This window comes from Ictidomys tridecemlineatus, chromosome 6 (genome assembly GCF_052094955.1).
Source record: "Ictidomys tridecemlineatus isolate mIctTri1 chromosome 6, mIctTri1.hap1, whole genome shotgun sequence".
Taxonomy (NCBI): Eukaryota; Metazoa; Chordata; class Mammalia; order Rodentia; family Sciuridae; genus Ictidomys; species Ictidomys tridecemlineatus.
The window spans coordinates 188,729,256-188,752,416 of NC_135482.1; the positions used below are offsets into that span (position 1 = coordinate 188,729,256).

The window sequence follows — 23,161 nt, forward strand, 5'->3', positions numbered from 1 at the left end:
GATCTCATAACATTAGGCATTGGTCACTGGATATTTTGTTCACAAAGTTATGCAGTTTTTCCAGCTGTACAGTGGAAAAAAGCTGTTACATATTTTTGAGTGAACAAAAGTGGAAAAGAAAAATGTCTTAGCATCACTAAGAATATAATCCTGTCTTTTGAACCCCATGAATGGGTCAAGGGGCCCCATACGTACTTTTGAGAACTACTGTCTTATATTGGCTATAGGTTTTGTAGCCAATCAATAACTTCTCCAAACATCAGGGACCTTTAGACTATTATTTTCCTGAACTCTCCATTAAGTTCATTTAACTCAACTGAACGAACCTGAACCTAAAGTTAAGTATGCAACTCATTTTGAGATTGTAAACAAACAACAAATTCCACCCAAAGGAAATAAAAATCACCTATATTTTTGCCTTCCAGAAATAATCAATGTGAACATGTTGACCCACTAGAATCTCTCAGGTTGTGTTTTATTGATTTATGAATTCCAGATTTAGCCACTGGCTAACACTCCTAGGCCCCCCCCCCAAAAAAAAGAAAGAAACCGTTTTAAAACAGTATGTTGTCCACTGTACCCTGTCCTTTTCATTTAGATGTTACTGAGGTCAATTCCCCCACATGTTCTTTCTTCCTTTCTTTGGAGGCAGGGTCTCGCTGAGCTGCGAGGCTCACAGGCGATCCTCTGGCCTCGGCCTCCCCGGCGGGGATTAGCGCCCTACCCGCCCAGCTCCCAGGAGTTCCCGCAAACCTGTTCCGCTGGGGCTCGCGGCAGAGCTTGCCTAGCATGTGTGAGGCGCCGAGTTCGCTCCTCAGCCCAGTAAAGGGAGGGGGGCACAGTGCCAGTAAAAAACATTTCTTACGACTGCCTAATTTTCGAGCTCAATCTCCCTTGAAAAATCGCGTAATCTCATCTCACAAAGGGGAAAAAAAATTGCAACGACACGGGAGAAAAGGCGCGCTGTACCACTCCGATCCCAATTCACAGACAGTTGGACCAGACGGAGGGTCTCATCGGGCTCCCTTCCCGTCAACAGCCTCCCGGACGCCGCGGGACACCAGAGGGCAGGTGCGGCTCGCCGTCGATTAGAGTCCGCGCGGTGAGCTTCGGCAACCCGCCCAGAAACGCCGAGCATGCGTGGAACGCGCCCCGAGCCCGTCCGGGAGGTTAGAGGTCGCGAAGAGGGCCCAGAGCCTGTGTTTTACAGAGGAATCCGGAGCCATCGCGGCTCCTGGGGCGTGGGACTGCGCTGGGCACGCAAGGGCCGCCGCCGAGTGCCGTACCCCGCGCCATCCCTCACCCGTTCCTAACGGCGCCGCAGCCGTCGGAAGAACCCGGACACCAGACCCCCGCCGGCGGCGCACGCACTTCCCTTCCGCGGCAGGAAGGGCGGGCGCCGGCGGAGCGGGTGCGCCCCACGGGACGCGCATGCGCCGTTCGCCCGGAGGCCCTGGAGCGGCTCCGTCGCGCCGGATTCACCGCCCCGCCGGGAGTGCGCCTGCGCCGTCTCTGGAGCTCTCCACCTCCGCTTCCCCTCCCCCTGACCCCCGCGGGGGCTCCGGGCCCGGCGGGACCATGTTTACCAGCACCGGTTCCAGTGGGCTTTGTGAGTACCGGCCCCCGCCGTCCTGACTGCCGCCTACGCGCTACCTTGGGCACCTCCTTGAGGCTGGGGGCAGCGGGGATCCTCGGGTTTGCAGGAGGTTGGGGGGCCGGCCTTTCATCCCATCCCAGCGCCCCAACTTGGGTGGTTCCTGCCTCTGGGGTCCCCGGGCTTCGTCCCCACGTCAGCCAGGAGGGGCGAGTGGTCCTGGCGTCGCGCCGCCAGCTCGGCCCCCATCGTGAGCCCCAGGTGCGGTGCGCGGCAGCTCCAGCTGCGGCTGCAGGTGGGCCGGGCAGTTAGGGTCGGGCTGGGTGCCCCGTGTTCTCGTGGCCCGGCCTCAGGCCCTTGGCGGCTTGGTGCCAGGCTGAGAGTAGAGGCTGTCCGGGTGGGGGTGGTGCTGGAAGCCTGCCCCCATCACTGTCACCTTCCCCATTCATTTGGGGTCAGTGGGACCCCCACGTGCAGAATTCAACCTCTGTTTCAGGAGCTGACCCCTCAGTTTACTTAGGTACACTTCTTCCTCAGTCCTCCTGAGGAGTTTTTAGACAGACAAAAATACTTTAAAGTGGAGGGAAGTTAGGAAGTCATCTGGCCAGAGAGCGTATACTTCGCTGTTGGGTGTGCTGAATTTTGTTGGAGTGTCAGCGGTGGTCAGCAGGCAGAGGTCAGAGAGGTGTGTGCAACAGCCTTGCAAACAACTTTTTTCACACCGCATTGTTTTATTGCCTTTCGATAAAGTGGAGTGTGTCAACCGAACAGTGCGGAGATTAGACACTGATACATCAGCTCTGAACTGTTTGAACAGCTATAGTTTTGCAGTCGCTCATCACTGCTACTATGTGTAGTTGACGTTGCCAGAACACAGAAAAGCCTGACATTTCCAAATAATTAGTTCTACTGTGAATATCATGAATCTTTTTCTGATGATACCTGTTTTTTTTTAAACACTTTTTTAGTTGTAGATGGGCACAATATCTTTGTTTTGTTTATTTATTTTATGTGGTGTTGAGGATCGGACCTACTGCCTCATGCTTGCGAGGCAAGTGCTACCACTGAGCTACAACCCCAGCCCGAGGATACCTGTTTTAAGTCTTGAGAGTGAGTTATTGTCTCGACCACAGGCATCATTTTAAATCTTCCTCACTTCTTAACTTTTTAGATTTTGAAGTGAGTTTAACATTTATGATTTTCCTTGTTTTATAATTTGATTTATGGAGTCTTTCATCATTGGATCCAGAGTCCATTACAATAATTAGTTAATTAATCTTTCTCAAATTGCCCTTTGGATGAAGAACTTAGAGTTAGTGATGAAGTTGACAGTTCAGGAAGGTAATGTGGTTTTCCTGGGATCGTACTACACTGGTAGATGTGAAATTAACCATAAGATCCTTCAGTTTTAGTTGTTTAGCATTTTGAGCTATCCTTGTCAATCAAAAGACATATAAAAAATTAAAAAGGCAAGAGGGAAATCAATTATTAGTTGCTGAACCATATTAGCCATTAGATTACATGGACAAAGTGTGTCCAAATTAGATGCAGGGTGACTCTGGGGAAGGCAATTCTTTATTCCCTATGGAACAGGTAGGTGAATTTTAGGAAACAAACTGCTGCCTGGGGAGAGGCCTATTCCCAGGGTTCCTCCTCAGCTATCTTGTCCTGTGTCTAAAATAAGTGTCTCTGCAGTGTAGGAATGATAGGATGACCCTTCCTCTTCAGGCCATGTTTTTTTAAAATATTTTTTTAATTGTAGTTGGACCCAGTACCTTTATTTTATTTATTTATTTTTATGTAGTGCTGAGGATCAAACCTAGCGCCTCACACAGGCTTAGCAGTAGAGTGCTTGCCATAACCCCAGCGGGCCATGTTTTATTTAACTAATAGTTTGGGCATTACTGTGGGCTGTGAATTGTGCTAGGTACCAGGAACACAGTGATGACTAAGTCTTGGTCCTTGTGTTCAGTGCTTATGATGGCGTTTAGGCCATTTTTCCAGGACAGTTAACCATGTGTTGACTATTTTTTCTAGTAAAGATCCCCCTGGGGGCAAAGTGATTTTCTTTAGATATGAAATTATATGTCCAATTTGTAAGTCTTAGTTCTGTTTCTGATTATCCTAAAGAAGGCTAATCCATTGGTCTACCCCTGCACTCAGGAGAACAACAATTTTTTTAAGGAAGAAATCCCTACCACTTCTTGCACCTGAGTATTTCCCATTTTTTGTGTTACTTTCTCCTCGTTCATTTACTCAGCAGGCGTCTATTGAATACCCATATAGTTCATGAACAGGATAATGTGATTAAAAAAGGTAGAAACAGCATTACATAGGTTAACAAGTGATTAAAATGCTTTTACATAGTAATATGTAACGGCAAAAATGGAAGTTATGTGGAGTACAGCTTTAACATGTGTGGTCAGGGAAGATATCTGGGAAGGTGACATTTGAACTGAGAACCAAATAATGTGAAGAAGCTAGCCACATCAGAGTTTGTTGAGAAAAATTCCTTTTGAAGAAAGGGAACACCAAGCACAAAGAGCAAAGCAGGTGCTTTCAGGTTACCAAAGAAAACTTCAATCAGGGCAGTAAATCAGGGTAAGAGCGTTTGTGACCATGTCTTTGAAACTGTTGCTTTCTGACACATCATGCAGTTATGCCTTGGTAAAAATGCATGCAGTGTTCATGACTCATATTAGATTCCTACTCACAGAGTAATACTGGCACTCAACTCTATGTTGAGTAGCATATGTCATTTATTACATTTATTTCCATTGGTGTTTCCATTATTTATTCACTTCAAATGTTCACTGTGCAATGATGCAGTCAACCAACATTAATTTTAATTCCATGTTTTATGTATCCAGGTATAGTTCTCAGAGTTCAGTGTTGAGAGGAAGACAAAAAAAGAAAAGAACAGCTGTGCTCAGGGCAGTGCAGTGGTAGTGTAGTGGGTTTATTGCGATGGGTGGCTTGCTGGGGGGAGGCACAGTTGTCAGACTGCACAGTGTAGCTGATACAAATGTACATACATACAATTAAAAAATATTTATTTTTTATTATAGGTGGACACACAATATTTTTATTTCATTTTCATGTGGTGCTGGGGATCAAACCCAGTGCCTTACCCATGCTAGGTGAGCACTCTACCACTGAGCCATAACCCCAGCCCACATATATACATTTTTTTATTAGAGCATTAAAATTATGCATAGTAGTTGGGTTTATCTTGGCAAATTTGTACATGCTTAGAATTTAATTTCAGTTCTTTGTTCCTCTCTTTTCCATCCTCTACTGATTTTCCTTTCACTTATCTATTTATTTTTGATTGGTTCTTTCTACTTATACATAAAGTTGAAATTCCCTCTGGTATATTTATATATGCATGTAACATGGTTTTTAAAAATTCATTCTGCATTTTCTTCCCCTTTCCATCCCTCCTATCTTTTTTTAAAATTATTTTTTGTAGTTGTAGATGGACAGAATGCCTTTATTTTGTTTATTTTTATGTGGTGCTGAGGGTAGAACCCAGTGCCTTACGCATAGTAGGCAAGTGCTCTGTCGCTGAGCTCCAGCTCCAGCCTGCATCCTTCCTTTCTTGATATCCTTCTTCTACTCTACTGATCTTCCCTATATCTTTATGATATCTGATCCTCCCTTCCATTTTTCCTTTTTTTGCTGTAGCTTCCACATACAAGAGAAAACATTTGACCCTTATTTTCTGAGACTGGCTTATTTCACTTAGCATGATTTTTTTTTTTTTTTTTTTTGAGGGAGGAGTAAGACTTTGTCAGGCATAACAGTGGAGAGAGGTTCTGTAGGGGATGGAGCAAGGCCTGGTAAAGAATTCTGGGGGTTGTTGATTATGGCTGTAGTGGGCAGCTTCTATGGTGTGTGGTGAGTTTGCCAGAGGGCAGTGGGACATGGAAACATTTTAACATTTGAGGAGGGAGAAGAGGCAGAGCTGGGGAAAAGACTGAGTCTTGGCCAAGGAGGTGGGAGAATGCCAAGGAGCAGAGAATTCCAGAGGAGTGGTTAATAAATGCTGCAGAGATTTCCAGAAAAGGACTTAAAAGTGACCTTTTTGGAAAGAAAGAGGAAATCTAGGGCCTTTCCAGAATGGCTTATCCAGTAATTGGGAGAGAAGTGAGTGAGATTATGGTTGGCCAAGGAATGAGTAGAATAAAAAAAGGAGGCAGTAAGTTTGGGAACCACCTTTAAGAGTATCAGTCCTGAAGGACCTTGAAGGAGTTGCACTGGTGGGAGCCTCAGTGAAGGGAAGTTTGCTTTAAGTTGAGAGAAACTTTGGCTTGTTCATTATTGGGAAAGACTCAGTGGGGAGGATCTCTTGAAGATACAGGAATGAGTGATAGGACCACGTCCTTAGAAGCAGAAGAAGGTGATCACCATCACAGGCCCAAGGCAGGCATGTTGCTCATTGCTCTGGGAGGGAAGACAGGAAAGTACTATTGATGATGGTGAAGTGATTCTAAATGCTACCTGTCTCAGCAGTAAAATAGCAACCAGGGTACTTTTCAGGATGTACACCTGCCGGGTCCCATCCCCAGGGTCACATCCAGAAGGGCTAATGTGGACATCAGAAATCTGTTTTTCTTTCTTTCTTTCTTTCTTTCTTTCTTTCTTTCTTTCTTTCTTTCTTTCTTTCTTTCTTTCTTTCTTTCTTTCTTTCTTCCTTCCTTCCTTCCTTCCTTCCTTCCTTCCTTCCTTCCTTCCTTCCTTCCTTCCTTCCTTTTTTTTTTTTTTTAAGAAATTGATATTTTTAAAGGTTTCCTGGGAGATTCAAATGAGCAAACATTTAGATCAAAGCAAGAAGGTGGCCAGCAGGAAAGGCAGAGAGAACAGTTAGAGTCCAGTGGGGAGATGCCGAAGGCCCAATTAAGATATTAGCCGTGAGGGGCTGGGATTGTGGCTCAGTGGTAGAGCGCTCACCTAGCATGTGTGAGGCATTGGGTTCAATCCTCAGCACCACATAAACATAAACTAAAGATATTGTATCTTCCTAAAATTAAAAAATAAATATTTTAAAAAAAGATACTAGCAGTGTGCCAAAGTCTGGGCTTGGCACAAGATTCAGGAGGCACCCACACTTTGTAGATTCAAACAGCAATTCTTTATTCCAGCTCTCACACCACCTCCACACAGGTCCAGGGGCAAACACGTTCTGCCGTCTGCACAATTCACCTACTCCACGAGGCTCTCTCCAAATCCCATTTTAATCTCAGGAGAACTCAACGGGAACAAGCAGCAGGAACACCCTAATCCCAGCAATAATCTTCAACTTCCAACTTCCCTAAAACCCATTATCTTAAACTAGCAACACCTTAAACTCAAGGAGCTGGTTACTTCTTCAAACCTGATCAGCTCTAAACCCGGATCCGCCTTGGTCCTTGAGCAAGGTCACCTTATTAAAGCATGCATCCAATGTCCCATCGAATGTCCTCTAAGCAGCATGGGGTATGCTTGGCAAGGAAATTTCGATGTGTCATTCCTACTTGGTAATGGCCCTCAGCAGCAGTGAGAATGGATAGGATAGAGGGAAAGATTTGAAGGGTGTTTGGGCAGGTAGGTGATTTCAGTCAGGCTTATTGGATTATGGGGAGGAAGAGGAATTGAAGAAGACTCTGGTTAATGGATTAGACAGCTGGGTAGATTATGCAGTTACCAACACAGAAGGAGGAGCTGTTTTGGGGAAAAGATGAGTTCAGTCTTGGACCCATGTAAGGTCAAAGTCTGCAAAGTTCAGTTGGAGGTACACAGGGGCCACTAGAGAGTAGGGTTTGGAGCTGGACTAAACATGGCGAGGTGGGAGTTAGGTGGTGAATGTGGGTAAGAGCTGCAGTGTTGGTGAGTGGAGTCAGAGCTGAGGACAGAACTTCAGGCCCTTCCCTTGTGTAAGGGACAGGTAGAGACAAGGAGATGACAGGGTTGGCAGAGGGGTGGTTTCTTTGGAGAAACTGACTGCTTTTTCAGTCCAGTTAGACCTGCCCTCTTCACTGTAAATGTGTCCCTTGGATTCTTCACCATCCCACTCCACTGTGATTGCCAGATATGGATTCCTCCTCATCTCCAGTTCATCAGCCTGTGTCTGGCATCTCTTCTGAATCCAGACTGTAACCCAGGGTTAATTTTCAAAGTTGTGGTCCAATCCAGACTCTCTGCCACCAGCCACCCTGGTGTACTTATTGAGCAAAACCCCAGTCCTGTGTTAATCTTGGTGTCTAAACTGAGCTGAGCTCTGAAGCACACTGAAGCTGAGCTCTGAAGCACTATTTCTTAGTTAACTGTTTCTTGGATTTGGCCATCCTTCTGCGTGTCCACTTCCTCTCTAACCTCAAGATTATTCCCAGTTGGTCTTTGTTGCACTGCACCCAGGGAGAGAATCAGGCTGTCACTGGGGTGCTCATACCTCCTGGGTCCTGCCTGCCTTGTTTCTCCCCACATGCAGACTTGTTCCTTTCCTCCCATCTAAAGCAGGGAGTGGCCTTCTGACTGGGGTCTGCCTTCATCTGCTCTCCCCTCATCCTTGCCGGCCTGTTCTAGTGGCCTGTTCTAGTGCCACTCGTTTCTTCTACCATCCTCTCTGAGAGAGAGCTGGCTCATGCTTAGAGCTGATGACGCTTCTCCTGCGGGTACCCAAGTGGCTCTCTGAGGCTCCCTGAGTGAGGAGCCTCTTACTTGCTGCTCCCTTCTCCGTGGTGTGCATCTTTGTCTTGGTGAGTCAAACTGTCCTTCGGATCTCTGATGGTGGAAAGGAGGACAAAAAGGGTTAATAAAGTAAAACTTCTGGGATTTTCCCTGGTAAATGCTCAGTCGGGTCTGAGTGTTTTTAACTGGATCCTTCTCCTGAGTGTCTACATACAAAAGCATCACCCTCCATTGATCTTACCTGCACCTTCCCAATCAGGGCTGCCCACTTTACAGCTGTACTTCTTGAAAGATGATTTTCACTAATTCTGCTTGCCGCTCACCTCTCTTCACTCCTTAGTCCTCTGTAGCTGGCCTGCTGTTCTTTGATGCCACCTACTGTGGGGGCTATGTTTTTGGTTCACTGCAACTCAAGCTGCCCCGGGGGAGGTGACCATTGTTATACACCCCAGTGAATCAAATGGGTGCTTCTCAGTCCTCATCTTAAGGAAATGTTCTGTTGTGTTTGGCCTTGAACACTTGTTTCTGAAATTCTTCTTGAATCTCCATCCCCTTCTGTACTTCTTTGGTTCTCCTCTTATCTCCTGAGCACATCTAGTTAGGTTCTTTTATAATCTTTTTTTGGCACTAATGGGTCATTGGTTGCTTTAGGAGAGCAGTTTCAGAGTATCTGTCAGGGCAAAACCTGCTGTCTTTAGGGGTAAGAAGTGAATCAGTGGTGGAGTAGATATAGATTGGAGGGATCCCTGTGTGTTTACACAGTCAGGTGAGTCTGAATGAGACACAGCTGGACTCAGCCCTTTGAAGACTCAGAAGTCTGCCAATACCCAGGGTGTCCTATTAACCAAAATTCTCACTGCACTGCAGGGAACCAGTGCAATTGGATCAGTTTAAAGTGGGAGCTGCAGTGCTCAACTGAGCTGCAACTTTTTCCTGAGTAAACTGTTTACCTGAGCCAAACTATTTGCTAGGGAGCCTTGTGTCAGATGCAGTTAGAGAGATTTGATGATCCTGAGGTCCACTGGTGTCAACCTGTGACATGGACATATCTCACTGAAGAGATGGGCAAGCCCTAAAGACTGGTGGGGGTGCTGGAGGTCTGCATCTCGCCCACCTTCATTTCGGCTGAGAATCCTGCTCAGGAACCTGAATACTCTGTCTCCACATAATGGTGAAATGGACATCTACAGCACTTAGCATGGCTGCTCCTTTATTCACACTGGCAGGAAGGACCAAACCATGATCTTACTGACTTATTCTTAATTATGTGTTCATTGTGTTGAACACATAACTTGTGGAAGATAAGTAGCTCTGCATTTTGGTCTCACCATCTCTTTAAGTATTCCTTAGATAGGGAAGCGTTATGCCTGTGTGAGAAGGAGTCAGGCCTGTGGCTGCCCCTTCTGCCTTCAGTTCACTAGTCACCAGGTAGGCATTTATGGTCATGCCTGAGGGCCAGCCACTCTCCTGGGTTCTCAGGATTTAGTAGTAATTACAAGATCAGTCAAGTGGTGGTAGTCTTAGGTAATAGAAACCATAAAACAGGCTCATTTTACAAATTAAGTTTCCAGTTCAGTAGAGAAATCAACACTTCAGCCTTCAAAGGTAAGGTTTTTTTCTTCCAGCTTGGACTTGTTGGCAGCCTTATAAATTCCGCATTTTGGGGTGGGGCCTCCCTTTTGCAGGCAGCAGCCCTTGTATTTTGGTACCTCAGAGGAAACTCCCAATTTTATCATTTGTTTTCTGTTTTATGTGCCAGGAATCATTTTGCTGGTTCTTTTAAGGGTGACTCTAAGTCTATTCATTTCTGTTTAACCAGGCCTGGGCTTCCCAACCCTGTGTAACTTCTGCCTTTAGAGCCTGACTCTTGGGGGTAAGCTGTTCTCCACATAGCTGAAGATTTGGGGGGATTTTGGGCATTTGGGGACTTCTAAAATGCCCAAGAAGTCTGTTTTTTCATACATTTTAGCTAAGAAAGAAAGGTAGATATTAACTAGAGTGGGACAAGTTTAAGAAACGGTGCTTTTAAAAATTGTAAAAGTGAGATTAACTAGATTACAGAAAGTGTTAGCATTTCACTTAATTTTCTTCATCTTTACCTATATATTCATGTTCTCATTTTAAAATAACTAATAATAATGATTTTATTATTATAAAACAAGTACATGTTCATCAAAGGAACTTCTGAAAAGTAGAAAAACAATGGGAAGAAATAAAATGACATTTATTGGAATTTGGGTGTTCTGTTTTTCCAGTGCAAAAATGAACAACTAAATAAGTAAAAATAAACTTAATTACACTCAAATATGACTGTGTAACTTGTTTATTTTACTAAACAGGATCTTCTAAAATGTAATATCTGTGTCTATTGTTTATATTTTGCTTTTCTCCTCCTTGTAAACACCCCCTGCTGGCTGGCCTTCCGGAATTACGTGTTTCTCTTCTCCTTTCATTGCTACTGTAGTAATGAAGCTGAGAGCATCTTCATTTTCAGATATTCCTAGAAGTGAAAGGTTAAAGAAAGTGCATTGTCTCATAACTTTTGATGCATACTGCCAAAGTCCAACCCCAAAGGAGTTTCCATTCCGCTTGGAGCTGCAGAATGTAAAATGTCACCAGCAATATAAGGGAGAAATATTGCTATACTTTTTACATTTAATCTTCGCAGCTGCCCTGTGGGGATAGGTATCTTTCCGTGCATCACCCCCTCCCCACACAGATGAGTATATAGAGGCTCAGAAAATAATTTGTCCAGGATCATGTAGCTAGTTTGTGGAAGAGCTGATTTGTCCCAGATTTGCCTGCCTCCAAAGCCTGTACCCTTTCCACTGTGTCATGCCACATTAATAGTTAAGTCCCTGTAAGGGAAATGTCATAAATAAAAGGACATAAATTGAGTCCCTTTTACCTGTTAAGTCTGCAGCTTTTAGTTATGCAAGCGTGATAATTATTCAAAGTTATAATATGTGGTATCTAGGACAATGGAACAAAGTGAATTAGTGGAAGATGGCAATGGCAGGATAACTCGCAAACCTTAGGACAAATATCTGGGGAAAGAATCATCATTTAAACGAAGTGCTGCATATCTGTGTTTCTTGTCACTTTTCAATCAATAATTAGTAAGTGTTAACTATTAATTCTACCTACAGAACACTTAACTACATGCTGGGCACTGTTCTAAGCAGTTTACATGTATTCATTTCTTAGAACGTCGCTGCGAGTTAATATAGTATTCTCTGCAACATGCAGATGAGGAAGCTGAGGCACAGCCAGTCAGGTGTGCTTCCAGAGGTCACATGACGAGGAGCGAGACTAGATTTGGCCAGTCTGGCCCATATTCTGTGTTGCACACTATACTGCTTCTCAGTCTTAGAGACATGCATCTGCAGGTGTTGCTCTCGACTACTTCATATGCTGGCAGTGAAAACGCCAGCTCTGAATCTGCATGACAGCCCTGTCACGTTGCTTTCCATTCCGCTTGGAGTTGTGGCTGTTAACTCTGCCCTTTCTGATGGTTTTCAGTCCTTGAATCTCCCTCTTTCTTCCTGCGTCAGAACCAGTATCCAGCTTGCTTTCAGTAGGGATGTTTATATCCTGATAGGATCTGCTTGTGGTAACTAACTTCTGTTTTTATTGTGTGTGTGTGTTCCTCTCTCTTTCCTTCTTTTATCAAGTTATGTCTTCCTTCTCCAACCTTTTCCTCTCTCTGCTTGTGTCAGGATCAGTTTCAGTACTTAAAGTGGAACTTACCTTACATCAAGCAGATTTAAAAAATATATATATTTATTTTTTAATTGTATTTGGACACAATACCTTTATTTCCCTTATTTATTTTTATGTGGTACTGAGGATCGAACCCAGGGTCTTGAACCTTCGAAGTGAGTGATCTACCACTGAGCCACATCTCCAGCTCACATTAAGCAAATTTAAAAATGTATTTCTGTAGAATTTTAGTGAGTGCAACTTGACAAATAATTTACCTCCAGCGTTTGAAATAAACTTTGTGAAACATTGATACTTGTTGAGGTGTATCTGGAATTTTTACCCCCACTTAAATTATTAATATAAATGAGAACTAAAATTTAATCCTCATTTAAATCATGCTTCTTTTCCCTAGATGTTTATCCTAAGACCTTGTAAGTTATATTGCCATTGTTCTAGGCCATTTTCTAGTCATGTCAGTTTGGTCCTTTGAATGTATGATGACATAGTGGAAAGAGTAGACTTATATTTGGAAAGAGTTCTGTGGCCAACTAGGTCAGGAGTGTTGTTGACTGAATAATGATTGACAGTGCACACTGACCTTTGAACGCCCTTTAACCATGCAACAAAAGAAAGTTGTTTTAACTTTATTAACTCAGTAAGTTTCTAAAACTTACTGGGAATGAAAAATAAAATATAAGGAAGAAACATAAATTTCAATTTGTACTGTCCAGACATGATCTTTGTTTATATATTGCTGTTGTGCAAATTTTTACTTTGTGTGTGTGTGTTTATGTAAACATTTTTAAAAAGCGAAATTAGGGCTAATTTTGTTTTCTGCTTTTTTCATTTAACCTTCTTAAATGCATTTATCCATGTCATTAACAATCTTCAAAATAAACTTTTAAAATTTTGTGTAATCACAAAACCGAATCATGCTTGCTGAAAAAAATACAGAAATTATACAAATAGGGGCTGGGGTTGTGGCTCAGTGGTAGAGCACTTGCCTAGCATGCATGAGGCACTGGGTTCGATTCTCAGCACCACATACAAATAAAATAAAATAGTTGTTCATCAACAACTAAAAAATATTAAAAAAAAGAAATTATACAAATATATAACAGAAAAGACCAGTCTCATAGTTACTGTTCCATGTGGATGACCAGCATTGATAGCTTAGTTCTTATTCTCCTGATCTCTGCCATACGTGAGTTTGCTTTCTTCTCTCAGACACACAGAGATACATACACACATATATGTATGTATAATCTATGTATATTTGGTTTTATATAGAAATGGCGTTTGAATGTACATTTTATGTTCTTCCAACATTGTCTTTGAGCATAAAATGTACAAAAAATCATTTGTTATTGATTATATTGTTTTATCAGACTAAAATGTTTCTCCCCGCCCCAGTATTTTCCCATTGAGAAATCATGTTAAGTTGAATATCTCTATAAGTAGGTTATGATCACATCTTTGATTTGGTCCCAAGGAAATCATCACTAATGTGCAGTTATAGGTCACAGCATTGTGAAGCTCTTGATCTGTATTGCCAAATCCTTCCAAAAGGCTGTTTGGTTTTATGCTTTTACCAGTCTAGGAGCATGTGTTTCTCACCAAACTTTTATAACAATGAGCATAATGATTTTTAATAATTTTTGTCAATAGGTTATTTTATTTGTATGTGGTGCTGAGAATCTTTTTATAAAAATATTTTTAATTGTAGATGGACACAATATCTTTATTTTGCTTATTTGGTTTTTTTTTTTTTTTGGGTGGTGCTGGGGATCGCTTTTAACTTTTTTTTTTTGGTACTGTGGATTGAATTCAGGGGCACTTGATCACTGAACCATATCCCCAGCCCTTTTTGTATTTTATTTAGAGACAGGGTCTCACTGAGTTGCTTGGCGCTTTGCTTTTGCTGAAGCTGCCTTTGCACTCTTGATCCTCCTGCCTCAGCTTCCTGAGCTGCTGGGATTATAGGTATGCATCACTACACTTGGCCTGTTTCATTTTTATTAGCCATTCATCTTTCAGTTTTGGTTTGTACCACTTGTTTTAGCTACTTTTATAAAAAAATTGTAAACAATGGACAACCTCCCCACGTTTGATTTACCAATTTTTGGCATACTCAGTAGACTCTGCTATGAAAATGAGAAATTAACCTAGGAAACAAGTATACCTCTTCTACTCTGCATCCTTATTTCCGTGTTACACACATGCTGTGTTTATCATCTGTTCTGTAATGATAAGCCTTTCATACTTTGTTTATGGGTTGATTTTTATATGGCAAAACCAATAGCTCTGCTGGCATTACTATGATTGTATATTTACTGCGGAATCAAGGCTTGAGATTGGATTTACAGAAGGAAATAAAGTCCTTGCTTACGAAACTTGTGCTGCTTCAGGGAGTCTGAATGTCCTTTGAAGTGTCTTCATTACTTTTAAGGTCACACTCAGCTACTGCTGTTTCTTAAATCCTGCATCATTTTTGTCCTGGCACCGTTATTTTTTTTTTTCCTTGTTATCCTCTTGGAGTAAACTTTTTTCATATAAGGACACAGGTGCTGAACTTGCTGGGTCCCTTCTTGGCCATTCTTGTACAGTACTGAATGAATGGATTCTTTCTTAAGTACCTAATGTGGGTCTCCTTGCTTAAGGATAGATGTTTTGTTTTTCTTTTTAATCCTGAGGGAGGCCCATACCTTAAATGGCAGGGCTGACTGCAGACCTTTTTCAGTATGCAGGAATAGGTGGTTTCCATAGAGCGAAGAGGTAGGGTGCCTAGGTGGCTAGTAGACACTGTGGGGACCCCTGCAGTTGTCAAAATTAGGTTGGCTTGGCTCTTTTTGTGAATATATTTCCTGAGTAAAGCTGTCCTTACCCCATCCTCCATTCCCTGTCACCTCATTCTCTGATCTCTTGTGGAAGATTGAAGTTACCTCAAGTTCTCTTCTACTTGGCTTCTAACCCTGTCCTCAAGGACATTGCTCCCTTCTTTTGCAGATAATTTGTAGGATTTTATCCAGCCCCTTTCCTATTTGGGTGGTGGAATGGTAGAATGAATGGCTGTTGGTTAAAAAGAATGTGAAAGAATGGACTTGGGGATGGGGTTTTATGGAAGGTCCAGCTGCCCTGATGACATGTGATCAGTGGCTTTAATTCTATTGGAATTAAATGACTTCAAATGCTGTTGGATCCAACGGTGAACACTGTGCATTTTTTTCAGTCCTGATTATATTATCATTCAGTTTATTTTAGTCCTGGTTATCATTCATTTTTTTTTGATCCTGATTATATTAAAGAGAAGAATCTTGAATGCCTCTCTGATAACAGATGGTTTCTCATCATAACAAAGAGAACAGTAGGCAGGCCCAGGTTTTTCTGTCAGTAACAATATTATTTAGAATTTAATAACTTTATTCTGTTATTAGTATTTATTTTTTGTGGATACCACCTACTGATTACAAAGTGACACTTGTTTTCCATTTGTGACAGTGATATATAAACTTCCCTTTGAAATACATTTCTTTATGTAAATAATAGTAAGGTGACTTAAAGAAAAACACTAAATAATAGGATGGGTACATGAGGACTTGGCAGAGATGGCGATGCTCCTGTGGAAATGGCTGCTTGAAAAATGCTCTGAACTTTCCAGTGATCACTCATGCTTCTCTCTGGCTTTGGTATTTATTGGTTAGTTCCGGGGATGCATTTGAGCAGACACATTGCTCTGGTGTCTTGGGGATTCTTTTATTCCAGTACAGATTTGGAAGGGAGGAAGAATGGACAGGTGTCCTGACTCTGCTGTTTTAAACTGGAATTCTGTCTGGCTGTCTTTTTGGTTTCATTGCTTCTTTGGACTCTGCACGCCTTTTAGACCTGACGTTTGGGATTTAAATGGGACTCTCCCTCCTCTCCAGCCAGCTGGTTTTCTCAGCACCAGTGCTTGGAAGTGCTCAGCAGCTTTGAGTCCATCATCTACTTACAAAATGTGCTGAATGGCCACATAGAAGCCCAGATTGCAAGCTTCAGCTTGGTTCTCTTACACTTTTTCATCGGATAGGAATGGGACAGGTCCCTTATATCATCAGAGCTTGTGTTTTGTCTGCCATGTTTTCCCTGATAGACCACCATAATCTACATTAAAAATCTGTAGAAGCATGCAGCCCGCTCCTGTTGATCTTGTCGGATGTCTTGTGCATGTCTTTGTAGCTCTGTCAGCCTTGCTGTGGCAAAGGGCATCCTTTGCTTGGTCTTTGCCTACCTGGAACCATCCCTGGCTTGCCGTAGGCTGAACTGGCAGCACTTTCACTGCACATGGCCTGATGGCTCAGTCCCCGTGTAAATCAGATTGTTGATAGATGTCCACCTCTCTGATGCTTCTCTAAGCCAAAGTTAGGGACAGGAAGGCCACACAGGTCTCTGTGTGTGTGGTGGGGAGGGGTTGGGGAAGAGAGTTGTTTGCCAGCACTTTAAAATGGGGGTATTCTCACAGAAGCGCACGTTTCTTCTTTCCTGGGGTGGGTGACAGGGCGACATTAGGGAGGAACAGTTACGTTCCAGCAACTTGCTGAGCATGCGCTGGACTTGCTGTGGACTTCCCCTTTTGCTCTGATGATGCCTGGCCTCCTCTGGCACTGAGATTTACAACATATTTTCTTGTCAGTAACCATATGTTTCCATATTTTAAAATTATATATTTTTTTCCTGATGATTTATTGCACAAGTTCAGAGTTTTCCATGGACTTCCTGATTTCTTTTTTTCAGAGTTGCGCCTACTGTTGAACAATTTATCCCACATTTATATGTAATATTCATAATTTTCTTACCCCCTTGGCTTTTAAAGTTATTTCATTATAATTATATGTCTTGTCTAATTAGCACTTTTAACAATTACTGCTGTTTTGCATTTAATGAGAAGGTTAATGTTGGTATAAAATCTCCCTGAGGAGTGTCCAACATGGTGGACTAGCGTCCAGCACGGTGGCAGGACCAAAATACAAATGTAGGTGCCTGTGCTCTAGTCGGGGCCTTGCAGATTTGAAGTGCTTTTCTCGGTGTGCAAGCCTCCTCAACACTGTTTCAGAGCTTCCTTTTTAAATTTTGATGCCCCTCCCATTCATACAAAATATTTAGATGTAGAACACATTTTTGTATCTAGAAGTCAAACTCGTCTTCCTGACTTTTCTTTTTTTCCTTGGAGACTTCTTGGCGCTTTCTTCTGATTATCTTCCTGATACTTTATAACCACTGGTACAATAACAAGTGTCTGTTGGCCACCTTCCTGAGCCAGGCCCTCTGCCCAGTTATGTGGGGAACCTGCCTGAGGAATGGTCAGTGTGCAGGTGCCCAGTGTCATTGAGTTCTCCCCAGGGCATTAGGGACAGGAGGCAATTCATGGGTGGCTTTCAGCGTTTTACTTCTAACACTGTAAGGGAAATGGGTATAGCAAAGACAAGTGGGGACTTTTGACCCTGGGCAGTCTTACTGAGGTCCTTGTGGAGATGGCCACCAGAGGGCACACGTTCTTCCCTAGAGTGGTCAGTGGAGGTGAGTTCTATGAGGTTTCTTCTTGGAAGTGAATTGTGATGGAAGTAGAAGGTGATCCACACAAGGTGTGGCTTACTGCATTTTTGATTTAGTTCTTTTTTGATGAAAAGCTTTTAAGAAAGTCACTTCATGAGATGCCATATCACCCCATTCCTGTGAGAACCCTGAGAAGCTCACCAACTAGTTAACCAGTCAGAGTCAGGGAGACCAGCACTGTGGTAGGATATGTGGCCCCTTCTCTCAAGGGTGTGAACCACACTGGGTTTCTGTCTGTATTTTACATGCCAGACTCATGGGGTGGGCAGAGTTGCTGGGTTGCTGCCCTCACCGTGTTTTCAGCTAGAACACTTCTTAACAGCCCACATGACTGAGCTTTGCAGAACCTGTGGTTAGTGTCTTCAGGACCCAGAAGATGAGCCTTTTATTCAGGTAACTATCACATAACCAAATTTACAGTTTTTTACTAGCTTCTGGTACATTAATATTGTTGAGCAATTAACAGAAACCACCATAATTTACCTACCACACAGAGAACCCAGTACTCATTAAGCAGTTCCTCCTGCACCTGCCCACCATTAATCTGTTTTCTGTTTGTGTGGATTTTAAAATTTTGGGTATTTCATATGCATGGAATCTGCAGTGAGTTAGCATAATGTTCTCAAGGTTCATCCACATAGCACACTTCATTTACTCATTCCTTTGTTGGTGGACATTAGGTTGTTTCCACTTTTTGCCAATCATAATAATGCTGCTTTAAACATTTGTGTATAGTTTTTGTTTGAATACCTGTTTTAGTTCTCTTGGGCATACAACTAGGAGAGGAATTGCTACAAAAATGCATTTTAAGTATTAACATGGTATATAAAGTTTTATTTTCTTGTTATATATTAGGGAAAACTTTGTTTCTTACCATCAGGCAGAATTGGGTTCAATACCAGCCCCTCTGCTAATGAGTTATGATGTTGGCCAAGTCACTGAATCTTTATAGCCTCTTCGCTTTCCTAGGTGGGTTGGTGATCCTGCCTCCACACTACTCCAAGGACTCACCAAGGTGGTTTACCTGGAAAATGCTCTTAGCCTTCACATCTCCTGTAGTCACTGTTTTACGATAACTCGGTCCCCTAAGCCTGATTGTTATTCACCGCCACAAAGAATTGGCTTGTACTTTGGTCACAAAAGAGAAATAAGAGATGAATGACCCAAAAGGAAATCTTTGGTGTTTTATATTATCTTTGCTATAGATGCTTTGCACTTTTAGATTGATTTATTGTCTGTTATTCTTAAAATTTTTGGCATCGCTATTTTTGAAGGTAGAAGGAACTCTTGCAGAAAAGTGACTTTTTTTAAACCTCCTGTTTATGTGTGACCCACTTCCTGACTGCACTTACAGACAGGAAGATTGCTAGTGACTTGCCCTATCTCAACACATTAGAATTTAATGAACCTTTTTCCTCAATTAGTAACTAGTTGAAAAACAGATGTGTGTAAAGAGTTAAAATCTCCCATGAGTAGATCAGAAATTACCACTGTTAATGTTTTGATAGCTGCTTTAAAAAGCTTATATTTATGTAATATTTTTAAAAAAGTATTATATGATAATACCACTAGAAATATTGTTTTAGGAACATCTTTGCTAAGCATGAAATATTGCCTACATCCTATTTCTTAGCATTGAATATTATTCCATTTTAAGATAGAACATAATTTATCCATTTTCATATTGGATATTCAGGATGTTTCTAGTCTTATCACCATTATAGACAATGCTATGATGAACATCTTTATAGAAAAATCTTTGTATATGTCCATGATAATTACTTTAGGCTAAATTTCTAGACATAGATTTTCTTGAATCAGTATGTATGCATGTTTAAAAAAAATTTTTTATGGGATTGAAGCCAGAGATGCTTAACCACCAAGCCATGTCCCCAGTCTTTTTTATTTTTTATTTTGAGACAGGTTCTCGGTAAGTTGCCTTGCTAAGTTGCTGAGGTTGGTCTTGAACTTGCAATCCTTCTGGCTCAGCCTCCAGAGTTGCTGGTATATAGGTGTGTGCCATTATGCACGGTATGTTTAAAATTTTTGATAAGTTCCTCATTTAAAAAGTACCCACCACTCTGTGCTGCCCCCTTCCCAGACTGTAATGTTTTTATATTTCCATTCAAAATGGTGGCCTATGTAACAAAAGTAAGCACAATTTTGACTAAAGCATACAAATAAGCTGGCCTTGGCAAGAGCAGTTTGGGTAATGGGAGAAGGAGGTGTAAACGGGCCTCTGGTGGGAATCTTGATCCATTATTTTTCCTTTTTTTCTGATTTTGGTATAATTATAATGTTGGCTTCATAAAATGATTTGGGAAGTGTTGAGAAAGTGCTTGTGGGCTGGGGATATAGCTCAGAGTGCTTGCCTTGCATTCAAAAGGCCCTGGGTTCAATCCCCAGCACCACAAAAATAAACAAACAAACAAACAAATAAAATAAAATAAAAAAAAAGAAAGTGCTTGTGTAGAATTGTTATTCTTTTTTGTTAAATGCTTGGTAGAGTTCTCCAGTGATGCCATCAATCTTGGAGTTTTCTTTGAAGACTTTTTAAACTATGAATTCAGTTTTATAATGTCTATAGGACTGTTTAAATTAGTCATTTATTCTTGAGTGAGCTTTGGTAGATTGTGTCTTCCAAGGAATTTATTTTATCTACAGTGTCAAATTTTTGAGCTTGAATTTGTTCCTAGTATTCCCTCTAATCCTTTAAAATTTATTTTAGTTATGATATATAAAATTTACCATTTTAACAATTTTTAAAGTATGTAGTGACATTATATAGGTTCTTGTTATTTTGAAAGATTATACTTATAATGTTTCTGAGCTCTGTAGTGATGTTGGTAATTGAGTCTTCTCTCTTCTTTTCAGTCTTGTAAGAAGTTTATCAAAATTTATTGATTTCTCTCAAAGAGCCAGCTTTTTAGTTTCACTAATTTTTCTCTTACTATATTCTGATTTTTCTGTTTCATTGATTTCTGTTCTTATTATTTCATTCTGTCTGCTTGCTTATGGATTAATTTGTTCACTTACATTATTATTTGAGGTTATTTTTTATACCTATTATAAGCATTTAGTGAGTGAGATAAGCTTCCCTGTAAGCACTATTTTGATTGAAGTCCACAAATTTTGACTGTACTTTCATTTTGCATTCTATTTAAAAAATACTCTAATTTCCCTTGCAACTTCCTTTTTGACCCAGATATTATTTAGAAATGTGCTATGGAGTATTCACATAGTTGGAGGAGTTTTCCATCAATCTCTATTGGTTTAGCTTCTGTTGTGGTCAGGGAACATGCTTTGTATAAGTTCATATTACATTGGTCGAGGTGTCCTTTATGGTCCAGTAGGTGGCCAGTGTTGGTAGATATACCGTGTGCATTTGAAAAAAAGTGTAACTTGCTGTTGTTGGGTGGAGTGTTATATGGTTAAGTTGGTTAATGGTGTTTTTTAGGTCTTCTGTATTCTTATATGTTGTATGAGTCAGCTTGGGTGCCATAACAAAACACCACAAAGTAGCTTAAAATAATAGAAATTAATTTTCTCAGAGTTCTGGAGCTGAAGTCCAAGGTATAGGAGTTGGCAGGCCTCTTTGGAGGCCTCTGCGCTTGGCTTGCAGACATCTGTCCTCACATAGCCTTTCCTCCATGAGCACATATTCCTGGTGTCTCATCCTCTCATAAGGACGTCTATCAGACTGGATTAGGGCCTCATCTGTGTCCCCCTCACTAAACCTTAAACACTGCTACGAGGACGCTTTCCAAGTACAGTCACACTGGGGTTAAGGCTTCAGCATGTGAATTTTAGGTGGACACATTCAGTTCATAATGGTGATTTTTCTATGTATATTGTCGGGTACTGAGAGAGGAATGTTGAAGCTTCCATCTGTATTTGTGGATTTATCTGTTTCTTATTTCAGTTTTATCAGTTTTTTTTGTTTGTTTTTAAGAATACTTTTTTTGTGTGTGCTGGGGGTGAGGGGTCAAACCCAGGGACTTACGGATGCTAGGCAAGTGTTCTACCTCAGTTTTATATCCCCAGCCCAGTTTTATCAGTTTTCATGTATTTTGAAGTCTTCTCTTGGCTCTCAAATTCTGTAATTCACTGTGTACCTCTATCCAGTGTTTTAATTATTAAAAATTTAAACATACAGAAAAGTTGAAAAGAGTGGTACAACAAACACCCATGGACCCACCACCTAGATTCTACAATTAACATATTTATTTATTTATTAATATTTATTTTTTAGTTGTAGTTGGACACAATACCTTTATTTCACTTATTTATTTTTATGTGGTGCTTAGGATCGAACCCAGAGTCCTGCACGTGCAAGGCAAGTGCTCTACCACTGTGCCACAACCCAGCCCCTACAATGAACATTCACTGATTTAGTTACCAAATATCATTCCTCTATTTGATAAGTCCACCTTATTTTTTGATGCATTTCAAAATAAGTTATAGTTGTAACTTTCTCTCAAATGTGTATTAAGTAGAATTGTTTAGTTTTTTTTAAAGTAAATTTTTCAAAAAGTAATATACAGAGATCTTAGTTGATCAATAAATCCTGCTGTCCTTAGTAATACTGCTCATCCTGTGATGTGAGGCTTCCAGGATGTTTTTATGTTGTTGCTTTTCACATGAGTGTTAGGGATCTGATTTTTCACTCTTCTTTTTTTTTTTTTTTTTTTTAAATTTTTAGATGTTGATGGACCTTTATTTCATTCATTTATTTGTATGTGGTACTCAGAATCAAACTCAATGCCTCATACATGCTAGGCAAGTGCTTTACCACTGAGCCACATCCCCAGACCCCTGATTTTTTCACTCTTCTTAAGAGGAGGTTTTAAAGGTAGTATCAGATTTATGAGATCTATTTTTGGGGTTTGTTTAATTCTAGACAGAATTAAAATGGTTGTATAAATGGGATTAATTAATAATTCAGTAAGTATTTATTTTTAGTTTTTTTTTTCTTACAGTATTGGGGTTGAACCCAGGCCCTTGAGCACATTAGATGGGTGCTCTACAACTGAGCTACATCTGTAGCCCTTTTGGATCTTGTTTTATTTTTGAACGAGGTTTTTGCCAAGTTGCTCAAGCTGACTTTGCACTTGTGATGCTCCTGCTTCAGCCTCTCCAGCCTACAGGTGTGCACCACCACACCTAGCTAGTTTTAACTTTTAATTGTGGCAAAATATACATAATAAACCATTTTGAAGCATACAGTTCAGTAGTAAGTACAGTCCTTTTGTGCAGTCTCTACTCTTTTCAACTTACAGAACTGTAACTCTGTACATAAAGTGATAACTCCCTCGTTCCTTGTTTCTGGCTGCTTTGGACAGCCACAGTTCTACTTTGTTTTTATGAATTTCACCACTGCAGGCACCTCATATAAATGGAGTCGTGTCATATTTGCCTTTCTGTGACAGGTTTATTTCACTGAGCATGCTGTCCTCAAGGCTCATCCACATGTGGTGTGGGTCAGGATTACCTTGCTTTTTAAGGCTGATTTGATTTCTACTGTATGTGTGAGTGCAGCCTATTATCTGTTTATCCATCCCTCTGTCAATGGACACTAGCTGTTTATCACGTTCCCGACTAAAC

The 23,161-nt window shown here is 41.2% G+C and overlaps 1 protein-coding gene across 2 annotated transcripts in view; it reads left to right on the top strand.

The window, feature by feature from the left end:
- Window positions 1-1,179: 1,179 nt before the first annotated feature.
- The window catches only part of Ubac2 (UBA domain containing 2), a 159,389-nt gene continuing 137,407 nt past the window's right edge, over window positions 1,180-23,161 (top strand). The window contains exons 1-2 of one of the 2 annotated variants that reach the window (XM_078016282.1): window positions 1,180-1,609; window positions 2,617-2,704. In XM_078016282.1, coding sequence (XP_077872408.1) covers window positions 2,635-2,704 — 70 coding nt within the window. In that variant the 5' untranslated portion in view covers window positions 1,180-1,609; window positions 2,617-2,634. The remainder of the gene's footprint in view (window positions 1,610-2,616; window positions 2,705-23,161) is intronic. The other variant, XM_005317020.5, reaches the window with a different exon arrangement.